A 12,269-nucleotide genomic window follows, 5' to 3' on the forward strand; every position below is an offset into this window, starting at 1 on the left:
TAGCTGATTAACAAACTAAATACATTAACTGGAGCTTTCCATGTAAACTCTGCTTTTAAACTGAGTCATCCCATTTTGTTCAAAAGTAGTTTGACTGTGCTGCTGATTTGGAGCTCGGCCAGTGACACAGATCATCTTTCTCCAAATGCAGTTTGGCTCATTTTAGATAAAATGAATGAGAAATAAATAAAAAAAAAAGCCCACTCCGTCATACATCGTCCTCCCTCCTCTGTCTCTCTGCAGTCGGTCAGAATGTCCCTCCTGGGATGGCTCATCCAAAGAGGAGTCAGACGACCACCGCCGAGAACAGCGTGAAGGAGGAAGGCGGTGTCCAGCTCCGTAAGCCCAGCACCCCGGGAAGCCGCGGAGCTCCGCCCTCCAGCCCCCTGCTGGGCAACGCCAACAACCCCAATAAGGCGGACATCCCTGACCGCAGGAAAGGCGCCACCACCGGCCCGAGTGTGAGTCCCTTGGAAAAAACTAAACAAACCAAAAAACACGACGTCGGCATCAAGTGAATTCTTCTATTCTTCTATTCCAGCTGAATCAGATAGAAACAAGCTTCTTACTGCTGAAGACCTCCAATCAGGATCTGAGCCATTTACCAAATACTGACTATTTATTGTTGTTTTTTTTTTTTCCTGTTTCATATTTTATCGTCAACATCAAGCGTATCACTTGAAACATTGAACATTAATCATTCCGTATTGATTTAGCGTCACATGAGATGTTTCCTACTCGCTCTGCAGAACAACACGGCGTCGGCAGGCATGACCAGGAGGAACACGTACGTCTGCAGTGACAGGAACAACACGGACCGCCTCTCCGTCATTCCCAACGGGAAGGAGAACAGGTGAGAGGAGGAGGTTTACTTCCTGATTTATAAAATATACTTCAGCCGTCTTAGCTTGTTGTTTTTAATTAAATTATCGAGCCTGTACATTTTTACAGGATGTGTTATTGAAGCCAGTTTGTTTTTTTTTTTTCCCCAGCAGTCAGTGTTTTTCTGTTGCCAGTGTTTTCGTCTGAATGCTGTTGTAGAACATTTTCTTCCCAACAAGAATCTGAAAATCCTCAGTGCGATCACGAATGTGGCCGAATTCAGAGGCTTGTAAATGTAAATCAATACAAAAATACCAACGTCAGCCTTTTAAACTCAGACTGGTTGAACTCTAATAATAGTGTTTGGACTAAAAAAGCTGATTCTCTTATGTTTTCTTCAAAGAAAATCCAGACAGTATCCCGAGAAAAGATCTCCCTTGTTTCACTCCCTTATTTTATTTCTTTTTCTTACTTTCCCTTTTTCTCATCTTCTTATTCTTCATTTCTGCCTGTGTGTTTGTGGTTCGGGTGGGGCTGTTTTTTTGTTTTTTTTTTTTTTGTGTGTTGCTGTTGCCCCCCTTCCCCCCCGTCGTGGCATGACCAGCATGACTGAGATGGCTTGTGCCACTAGCCCTTCCTCTGCCTTTGTGGCCGCTGCGTTCGGTGCCTCGTCCAGTTCGGTGCGGCTGAGGTATCAAACCGTCGGCCCTTTGTACGCTTGCCAGGCAGGCTGGGCCACGCTGCCCCACTCCTACTACGCTCTGGACTACTGCTCGCCCAAGTAAGACGGCAGGGCCTCCAAACCCCCCCGTCTGTCTCGTCTCATGTCTCAGCCCCTGTTTGGCCCCCTCGCTAACCCACACATCCAGCCGGCTTCACGCTCTGTAACCCCCCGACTAAACCACGGACTCCATCTGCTGCAGACGACAGTGACGAGCGCCTGCATCCACCTTTTTTCTTGGTGTCAGTGTCTGAAATCAGCCAAAAGAGAGTAACCTGGTTTACCTGGAACATAATTAACGTACATCAGTCAGAGCACGTCACTGTTCACAACTGCGTCTCAGAGGCTGGTTAAGATTAACTGCAGTTTAACAGCATCAACTCACCAAAACTATATTAACTCCTAACAGACATGATGGATTTAGATAGATAGATTTAGTATTAATAACAACAACAATATTGATAATGGTTAGATGATGATGATGATGATGATGATGAAAGCAGAATAGTTTTTCTTCTGTTACACAGCAAAGGACCTTGTATGAATTAAGAAAACAATTTTAACATTTACACGTATTTATAATAATTAAAAGAATTGTAAATATTCTTTCTGAACACTAAAATATGGAAACCTGACCCCCCCAAAAAAAAGATTCAACTGAATTGACAATATTTTAATTATGCCTGCAACTCATTATGTGAATTGACATCACTCTTTTCAATTTATCAAATTCAACTTCACTTATTCGGGTTGTTTGTCCGTCCCAAATTCAGATTTATTCACTTTCTCTACAATTCATCCATAAGTGACACAATGACGGAAGATCCCGCTTTGTGCAATGAAAAGTCTAAACACATTTGTGACTACACTAATTCTACTAATTATGAATTTTATAAAATCAATCAAAAAACTGAAACTGAATGAAACACATGAATAATTTCGGACCTCGACAGTAAAGTTTTGTTGTTTGTAGAACGTCCCTGAAACAGTTGAAGGTTTAAATGTCTTCAGAGGCTGATGATCTTCAGAATTTTAGTGTTTCAGACACTGATAAAAGTGGAGGAAGAGGAAAAATATGAATCCACACACCGACATCAGATCAGGTTTGAAGCCGTGTGTGTGATGATATTTTTCCATGTTGGCGTCATCCCGCTGCTCGCCCGAACCCGAGGACTCCGGTTCTGCTGTACACGTCTGCAATAACAAACTCAGCTCTGCTCCATCCTCTGACCCTCGATCTTCTCCGTCTGCGACCTGACCTGACCCGACCTCCCCACCTTCTGTTTAGATTCAGGGACATGTCTCACTCCTCATTGTTCAGAGCTTGATGTCCAGGGCGGGAAATAAACCGCAGCTGTTAAATCCCTTCAGCTGGTGAATCAAACAGGAGCTCCTCCTGCAGTTTGAGGACCACTGAACAGTTTCTGCTTCCTGGTTCTGTAGCTGAAGGTTAAACAGAGAAAATCTTGCATGTAGCTTCGTTCACACAGTAAGAAAACTCCAGGTCCTGCTGGAATCAGGCCCTTCTCATGTTGTTTATTTGGGGCTGCAGGATATCAAAATCATAAATCATGTTCTGATTATTGAGGCAGATGATGCGATTTCTGATGGAATTATCTGTTTTGGATTTTTTCTGTGAAAACAGTGTGAATCGTGTTATTGGTATCTGCGGCGACACAAATACCAGTGACACCGACTCTGGAGACGCACTAAGTTCACAGAATATCTGACAATTACATTTCTCTTTAAACTTTTTATTTGGGCAATATTCTTAAATATCTCTGTCTCCACATGCAGCGGCCGAAATGGTTAAAACAAAAAAGCTTCTTGTACTTCTTCAGCCTGGGCACAGACGATGGTGGGAAGTGTTAAAGAAGGAAAAAAGAGAGGCAAGAAGCAGAAACTCCAGATGAAGCGATGCCTGTGTGTGACTTTACACCTGGCCATATTACAATTTTGATGACTTATGCAGTGCAGTGCATTGGGGTTTATAAATAAAGTTGTTTCAGTGTAAGAGCGGCCGAGTTGATGGAGAGAAATTACTGGAAACGAGAGCAGAGGATCGATTGGAAAGTCCAGACTGACGAAACAAAATTAATATTATCAAAATATACTTTTCTAATTATTACACTGATGAGCTCGATCTGTTTTCAGTCTGCTTTCTGACCAAACTGCTGAAACTCTTATGGAGCATTTTGACCAATTACAGATTTTTAATAATGATGCTGAAAACATTTTAGCATTTTCATTGTCTTTTTAGACAGTTTGCTCTCAATCCACCAGCTGCTGAGATTTACATTTTTTAGATTTAATTTCACGCCCTGTTGAACATCCAACATGCCAGATTCATGTTCTTAAAGCTCCGTAGAGATCCATGTAGGAATAACAAACTGTTGGCCGCTGAAGATCAGGAGGGAAATATGACGTGAAGGTTTCTCCACTGCAGCGGGTCAGTCCATGATGATGATGATGATATCGATCTCGTCGTCGTCTAATCTGTTAGCAGTTGTAGTCGGAGTCTAAATTTATTAGGGAAGTTGTCAAAGTTCCCGTCTGCAGTGGAAAAACTGTCCACCTCGTCCTGTTTCTGAGTCTATTCCCTGACAGTAACTTTTCCCGCTCTTCTTCCTCCTCCGTCCACCTCAGCAGCGTGGCGGTGTCGCCCGGCAGCCAGAGGAACCCTGTGGCTTCCACCCACAGCATCGCCAACGCCACCACGCCTGACCGGCTCCGCTTCCCCAGAGGCACCGCCAGCCGCAGCACCTTCCACGGCGGCCAGCTGAGAGACCGTCGCACGGCCACGTACAACGGGCCCCCGGCCTCGCCGACCCTCTCCCACGACGCCACGCCGCTGTCCCAGACCCGCAGCCGTGGAACCAGCAACCTTTTCTCCAAGCTCACCTCCAAACTCACCCGCAGGTAGGCGAGGGGGCGGCTCACGGCAGGAAAACACAGCGGGTGGGGGGGGGGCACTTTATTTTTTTACTTTTTTCCCACGACTTGAGTGAATTAGAAGATTCAGCTCAGTCGAGTGTCGTCCGAAGGCGATCAGCCTGGTAGAGTTAGGATGATGGATAACATGCTGGGAAACACTTCACTGTCCTGAACCGTGTGATTTATTAACTGTTTATCGTCGCTGCCTGGCTGAAACCGCCTGTTGAAGAATTGTTCATTTTAAAAATGCAAACAAAACTATATGTGATTTCTCTGAAAGCGGCAGCCGGGTCAGCGACTTCCCTCCTGCAATGATTGACCTAAAATGAGGAAATGAAATAATTTGATGATCACTGAAGAGAGCAAAATGAATCTTCCCTTTCACTGTTGATGATTCCAATCACCCCATTTTTTCTCACTCATTCACATTCCTCATACCTCCCCTCCTTTCCTCCCCTCCTCCCCTCCTCCCTCCCCCGTCCTCTTTCTCTCACTTCTCCTTCACCATTCTCACTGTTTCTTTGTCTGATTCTGTTGTAGAAACATGTCATTCAGGTTTACCAAAAGGTAGGACTCTTGTACTGCCTTTCGCTCTGTGCCAAAAAAAAAATATATATATAAATATATATAATAACGAGAAACAATGTCACTGAGAAACTTCCTCTGAAACTCTTCGGACGTGTGGGGCTGCTGGCACTCAACTAACACATCGCTCAGCAAAACAAAAACTCTCTGGGTGCATTTACACACACGCCGGTTAGAATCAGATCCATCTGATCAGGTTTGATCCCGGTGATCCAGATTCATCAGGTCTGATTGGTTGGGGGGGGCTCAGTTTTATTTGTAAAGGAGCAGTTCGACATCAGGTGGGAAATATGAGTGTTTGCTTCCTCGCTGAGCGTTCCACGGCCATCCAGTACGGTGGCCCTGAGAGCTCAACTTTAACTTCAAAAACTAAATTCAAATGAATTCAGAAATAATCTTCATTAATTCGACGACACAGGAGCCACAAACATGACAACAGAAGTTGTTGAAGAAGGGGAAAGCAACAAGTCGTCACTTCTTAGTGTCCCCTCTGAAACATGTCCAATGTGTTGTGAGTCTGTAGTTAATTTTCATATTACATTGCGTTGTCTGTTTGTTGCCGTGCATTGAGCTCTCAGGGCCACCGTAGTTTGAAGGCTCTGCGCTGAACATGTTAGTGAGGTGTTTGGTGGTTCATTTTGTGGCAGTCAGGCTAACTCTTTCCACCCGTTTCCAGTCTTGATGCTAAGCTAAGCTAAGCTAAGCTAAGCAGTCCCTGGCTCTTTAAACTCTGAGCAGCAAAGCAAATAAACATATTTCCCCAAATGTCAAAGTATTCCTTTATAGAAGGACGCAATGCCAAATGAAGAAGTCGAAGAGTGATGATTGTTGTGAGAATCGTTTGTGGAAGCGTGAATCGGGTTTTAACGTGTGTGTAAACGTCCTCACTGGCTGCAGTCTGAGTGGAGGCTGATTGGGAGAGCAGCTCGGACTCCTCGAACAATCAGTCCATGAACCAGCAGCAGCTTGCCACTAATCAATCGCCAGTGCATGCATGATTGGGGGGGGCTTCTTACAGCTGCCATTGATTCTGGTTTGTTTTCTGGCCATGAAGGCTGACTGAACTCTCCCTCTCTCCTCTTTTTTGCTGTTGGAACTGCAGCTTTTTTTATTTTATTTTTTTTTTTTAAGACAGCTTTTAACGTCATCCTGCATCACAAAGCAGCGTCCATTTTATTTATTTATTTTGCCTTTTTTTTTTTTTTTGTATGACTCTCTGGTGGCTGTCGAATCAGGAAGAAACCACCTGGATGAAGTTTGTTCCTGTTTCAGACAGTAAAGTAGACAAAACCACAGAGAGCTATGCAACAAAACCCAAACAGAGATGTTTTGGTTTTTTCTGGGACAAAACCAGCGTTGGTGTAGACTTTGGATGTTTTTCGGTGGTGTTGTTTCATCGTGCTTCTTTTTTGTGCATCTACTTTGAACAGCTGTAGCTTTAAGTTCAAAAACCTGCCGGACGGTTGTGTTCTCCCTGCTCTGTGTTGTGTTTTTGGAAATGTTGCCGTCATTGATTTGCCTTTCTGGATTTGTGGTTAATTGACTTTAGAGCTTCAGATCGACATAATCCAGAACACAAGGCTTCATTCGCCAGGTTTTGTGTTTTTCATCAGACGTTTGAGGTCGTTCCCAGTTTCCTTTTATAAAATCTACTGATCAGTCATGTGACCTATAAATCACCATAAATACTGTAAGGTAACAAAACGTTTTATTTATTCTCTCGACAAAATAGTATCAGATGCAGGTGATTTACAGAGAAATATAAATCACAGCACAATATGAATATGATCAGTCTTAACCCCCATGTTGGCCCCGATTTGTGACTCCTTCCATTTTATTTTATATTTCACACAACAAATGGCCTTAACAGGACTCGAATCATCGCTGCTGTGCTCAGAACGAAGGCTGCACATAATCCAAAAGAAACTATTTCAGCTTCAGTTGGATCAGTTTGTGCATTTCTGTTTTCACAATCAACAAACAATTTCCCTCTGGAGAACATGGTTTGTTGACGTGTTTGTCTCTTTATTGTCTTATATTTGGGCCAACAGGGTGATTTTTAAAGTCCACTTCATCCTTTAACCAAGTAGTCAAAAATAACAAATAAAAAGAAATAAAAAAATAAATAATCCTTTTAAATCAGCATCTTAAAACGTTGTGGCCAAACTGATCCAGAAATGGACGTCAGTCAGCAGCAGTGGAGGGTTTTTGGCCCTCACAGGGAGCCGTCCAGAGGCCCAGCAGCGCCCTCCGGTGGCTCAACAGGTTTCTTTCTTTGGCAGCGTCATCGTCTTCATCATCACCTTCTTCTCATCGCACTCTGATCACTTCACTCTGCTTTTGTTGTGGTCGTTTCTTTGGACTCCTAAAAAACAGAAAAATGTGAAAAAGGACAAAACGGGACACATCAGAAAATAATGTTGATAGGGAAACGAATAAAAAAGAAATATGAAACTTTATGCTTTTTATTTTACCTTCAGTCGGGTTTTTTATTTTAACATTGCTTTATTTCACTTCAATGATGATGTTATTTATTTTCCTCTGAACTTAACTTTGATTAATTTGTCAACAGAAAGCACGGAAGAATTAAAAACTGTAAAATGTCGTCTCCTCAAACTAAAACTTCCTTGCAAACGTCTTTATTGATCTGCAGCTTGGTCAGTCCGGTTTTGGAGGAAAAAGTGTAAAACTTCATATTTCTGGTGGTGATTTAACCGTCGATGGGATTTACTGATGTGTCCGGTTCTTCCTGGTTGGTCTCACCTCGCTGACCTGGTCCGGTCGGTCCGGTCGGTGTTGATCCTCCGTCCGCTTCAGGAAGTCTTTAATCATCTTCCTCCTCTCAGGACGTCCCGTTTCACCTCCACTCCTCCTCACAGTTTGTGTGTTTTTGTCTTCCTAACCTTCCTGTGTCCTTTAACCTTGACCTCTTGCTGCTCTTCCTCTCTGCCTAGGGTCAGTATTGACCCGGCCAAACGGCAGATGGCCAAAACAGGGCCTGCCATCCCTTCTACCCAGGGAGGAAAGACCCTTAGTAAGTCCTCTGCCCTCCAGTCTCTATCAGCCTTTCCTTCCTTCCTTCCTTCTTTCTTGTCATCCTTCATGGTTTCTTTTTCCTCCTTCTTTCCGGGCCTGTCATCACGTCATTCATTCAAATATTCTTTCCCTCTTTCTTTCTTTTTCTTTCCTGGTCATGTGTCCATTGAAAGATTCTCCGTCTCCTCAGATTCCCGTTTTTTCTTTCAGATTCAGGAGCAGAAGATATAGAGAGTTGTAGGAAGATGAAGATCTAGAGTAAGGGGCTGTTTCAATCCCTCGATTTTTCCTTTGACGCTAAAATGTCGGTCTTGTGGAGGGACTCACCCCCTCTCTCTCCCCCCCACCTCCCCCACTTCCCCCGGCCGGTCCAGGACCTGCTGTCAGTCCTGTCTGTTCACTCGTCCTCCTGTTTGTCGAGCTGTCAGGCGTCCGGACTCACTTCCTCCTCCACCCGTCCTGTTTTTCTGTTCTCCGTCACGTCGGCCTCTCTCAGGCGCCTCCCTCCTGAGTTCAGACTCCGCCCCTTCATTTTAGTCTCTTTGAAGATTCGGCAGCTGAGGCTCAGGAGCAGCCTCTGATTGGTCGTTTGGTGTTCCTTCCTTTTCAGGGATCAGTCTTTCCTTTTAACCTTCGATGAGGGAAAAAGGACCAGAGACACAGAAAAGTGAGATTAACTACGGAGAAACCTTTTGGATTAAATGGAACTATTTTATAAAATCGGTCATCAGACTGATTGTTCACATTAACAGTTTCCAGAGGAAGTGTCAGGTTTTGTTTTACCCCTCAGACCATCACTGAAAGTTTGTTCTTCTCAAATCAGATTCAAAACGGGTAGAAACAGACAGAACAAACGTGCTTCATCTGAGAAATTATGAACCATCACTGATCCTGAGCGGTCAGAACATTTTTATTTTTTAAATATGGGTTAATAAATGGCCGATAACACCCTGAAGGGAATTGGAGCACAGATGGAAAACGAACAGACTGAACCACGAGGCCTTCTGAGTCTGCTGCTTGTAGCTTCACTAAGATCGACGCTTTAATCTCCTTCAAATTATTGAAGAAAAACCTTTACCGTCAGATTAAATCGACTGAAGTATCACCAGATAAACATCAAGGAAACAACAAAAAACTGCTTAAAAACGTCTGAGCATCAGGTGCCTGTTAATTTTTATATACCTTTGTTCACATTATTACAAAATGTACATAAAAACTATTATTATCTTATATATAGCTTTTATTTTTGGTTTTCCAGATGGGTGTAACTGAAACTGATCTTAAACATTCCCACGGTGACGTTTCCTGCTGCTTTTATTGAATTAATGAGCTTTAATGTGATTTATTTTTTTATATGACACGTTGATATAAATACCTGTCATATAAAAGTCAAGCCGCCTCGACTTTCCAAAAAGGATGAAGTTCAGATATAAATTGAATCGATAGGAGAGTGAAATGAAGGCATAATACAGATGGTTAATCTAACGTTCTTTTGTTTGTGTTGTTTTGAAATGGAACTGCTGCTGTTGGGTCACTTTATTTGTCTCATGATTCTTCACTGATCTTCGGTGGAAGTGGAACCTTCCATGTCTGTATGATTTTCTCTGTGGTGTTTGTTTGTTTTGCGGTGGTGGCTCGTCGTCGTTTCACTCTCCTCCTCCTTCCACGTCACATACTCTCTCTCTTAAAACTTCTTTTATTTGTAAGTAAATTCACTGAAATTGATCTGAAGTTATTTCTGCACAATCCACATCTTTTGTTGTTTTGTTTTTTCTCCTTTTTTTCCGATCTTCTCATGCGCCTCAGAGTCTCAACCGAGTTTGAGAGAAACGGGAGACTTGAGGGCTCAAGGTGAGGTTACCTGGCCCGCCCCTGGCCCGCCCCTGGCCCCGCCCCCTCCCCTCCTTATTGCGCTGTAGGCTTCAGTTTGTCCTCAGATTATTGCCCCCCCCCCCCCTTCCTCGCTTTGTGGCTCCTGGGATGTTTGAATGTTTCAGATGGAGCTTTGCTGTTTGCATGGTGCCGTTCGCTCCTCTGTTAGCATGGCATGTTTTTGGCTTCTAATCCCCCCCCCCCCCCCCCCCAAAAACCAGAAACAAAGCTGCCTTTAATCCAGCATGGATGGATGTCTAACCCCAGTTCACATTACAGTCACAGTCAGACTTTAAGGAAAAACCTGGAAGATCGATTAAAAACTCAAAATGTTGTGAATTCATTTCCAGAATCCTCAAAGACTCGTCTCTACATCTGGACACAAACTTTTCATCAAAACTGATTTTTAAAAAGTTATTTTATTGAAGAAAGATGGCGAGTGACCGGAATTGAACCGGTGACGCTACTCAACAAACATTTAAACACATTTTAACCCGTCCAGATACAACTAAGAACAACAAAATCAAAATATGTGTTATGTATTTTATTGTCCAAAAACGTTAAATATTTTAACATCCAGAAAATGAAGACTGAAGCTGATAACTGAATAACCTGATGGTTTCTCTGTAAAATTAAAATAATCAGTCAGTGCTGTTTGTAAATGTATCATCACATAAAGCCGAGAAAAATTCCATCCATAGTTGTTAGTTCATTTATTTCACTGTGGCGTTAAGTGAAGGAGTCATTTTAACAAATGAATGCATTTAGTTGTCTTTGAGGATACAGAAACACAAAACAATTAAAACCAACAGGATTTTTATTTTTCAGAACAACTTCAGCGAGAAGCTCCGAAATTCACAAAATGTGGCAGCACGTAACTTAAAGACATGAAATACAAGATAGAAATATATAATATATATAATACAATATATAAATACAAGTTATAGGTTACAATTATAGTGGAATAAAATAGAATAAATGAAGAAATTCATCCGTTTTAAGGTTTTAGCCTTCGATGTCCTCCTCCTACATTTTGTCCATCTCGAGCTTCTGCAGTTTGGCTCTGTGACTTGACTGTAATGGGTCGTTTTCAAAGCTGGGATTAGAACATGTGTTTGGAAACAGAGCTTCTTTCTTTTGCTTGTTTGTTTGCCGAAGAATTAAAATGTGACTTCTTTGGTGAAACAAAATGGCTGCTGGACCCCGGCGTCCATCGACATTATCTATTAAAAAAAAAAGAAAAGATAAATAAATCAGCTAAAAGGTTTTCTCTCTCTTCGACAGTCGCCATGTACCTGGGGATCAAAAAGGGGAAAATAAAGACAGTAAACCCCGCTCCCTCAGATTCACTTGGAGTATGAGGACCACCAGCTCCATGGAGCCCTGCGATATCATGCGGGAGATTCGCAAGGTGCTCGACGCCAACAACTGCGACTACGAACAGCAAGAGAGTTTCCTGCTTCTTTGCGTCCACGGGGACGGGCGGGCTGAAAACCTGGTCCAGTGGGAGATGGAGGTTTGCAAGCTTCCCCGTCTCTCACTCAACGGCGTCAGGTTCAAAAGGATATCCGGATCATCCATCGCTTTCAAAAACATCGCTTCCAAAGTTGCCAACGAGTTAAAGCTATGAACAAAAGGGGTTAAAAGTAAACATATATATATCTAGAAGTATTTAAGCTGTACAATCATCCAAGTAGCAGTTTCCAAATGTCTCCTTTTATAAAAAACAAAATACAGAGTATGTATTGAATATTATAATGTATAGAGTAAGGCTTTTGGCAATAATCACTGAATTACCTACTAATATCTCAGTCTGTTCTGGCCACACGGGGGCGACATTAATGAGTTGAATATGATTTGTCATGCTGTGAATGTGGACAAAAACAAAAAAACAAAACAAAACATTTCTAGTCTTATTTATTTCTTATTTGTTTTCTCTCCTGGAAAAAAAAAGAAAAAAATTAAGTAGCATTATTTTGTCTTCAGTGTAAATAATGTATCTTACTTTAAACACAGCTTCACTGCAGTACGGTTGTTTTTCTTTTGTATTTGGTTAAAGTAGAGCTGACGGGGAGTCCGTGTAAACGCCCACATGGTTAATGAGGGTCACTCATGTCTCGATTAAAGTGTCTGTCAACTTGAACCTTGTTTTGTCTCACGCTGATCATTTTTACACAGAAGATGAATATTAAAGAGTCGTTTCAGCATCAACATGTGTTAACAGGACAGTGACGCTGAAATAACATGTTTGTTATTTTAAAGGAGAAACTGGTTATAAAGAGTATGAATAAATATTTGT

The 12,269-nt window shown here is 42.4% G+C and overlaps 1 protein-coding gene across 6 annotated transcripts in view; it reads left to right on the forward strand.

The window, feature by feature from the left end:
• Positions 1-11,600, forward strand: part of mark3a (MAP/microtubule affinity-regulating kinase 3a) — a 38,717-nt gene extending 27,117 nt beyond the window's left edge. For 2 of the 6 annotated variants that reach the window (XM_029494051.1, XM_029494052.1), the window contains exons 14-19: positions 244-461; positions 750-853; positions 4,190-4,462; positions 5,018-5,044; positions 9,905-9,949; positions 11,255-11,600. In XM_029494051.1, coding sequence (XP_029349911.1) covers positions 244-461; positions 750-853; positions 4,190-4,462; positions 5,018-5,044; positions 9,905-9,949; positions 11,255-11,600 — 1,013 coding nt within the window. The remainder of the gene's footprint in view (positions 1-243; positions 462-749; positions 854-4,189; positions 4,463-5,017; positions 5,045-9,904; positions 9,950-11,254) is intronic. The other 4 variants (XM_029494053.1, XM_029494054.1, XM_029494055.1 and 1 more) reach the window with 4 other exon arrangements.
• The last annotated feature ends 669 nt before the right edge of the window (positions 11,601-12,269 follow it).

The sequence above is a fragment of the Echeneis naucrates genome, chromosome 22 (assembly GCF_900963305.1).
Source record: "Echeneis naucrates chromosome 22, fEcheNa1.1, whole genome shotgun sequence".
NCBI lineage: Eukaryota > Metazoa > Chordata > Actinopteri > Carangiformes > Echeneidae > Echeneis > Echeneis naucrates.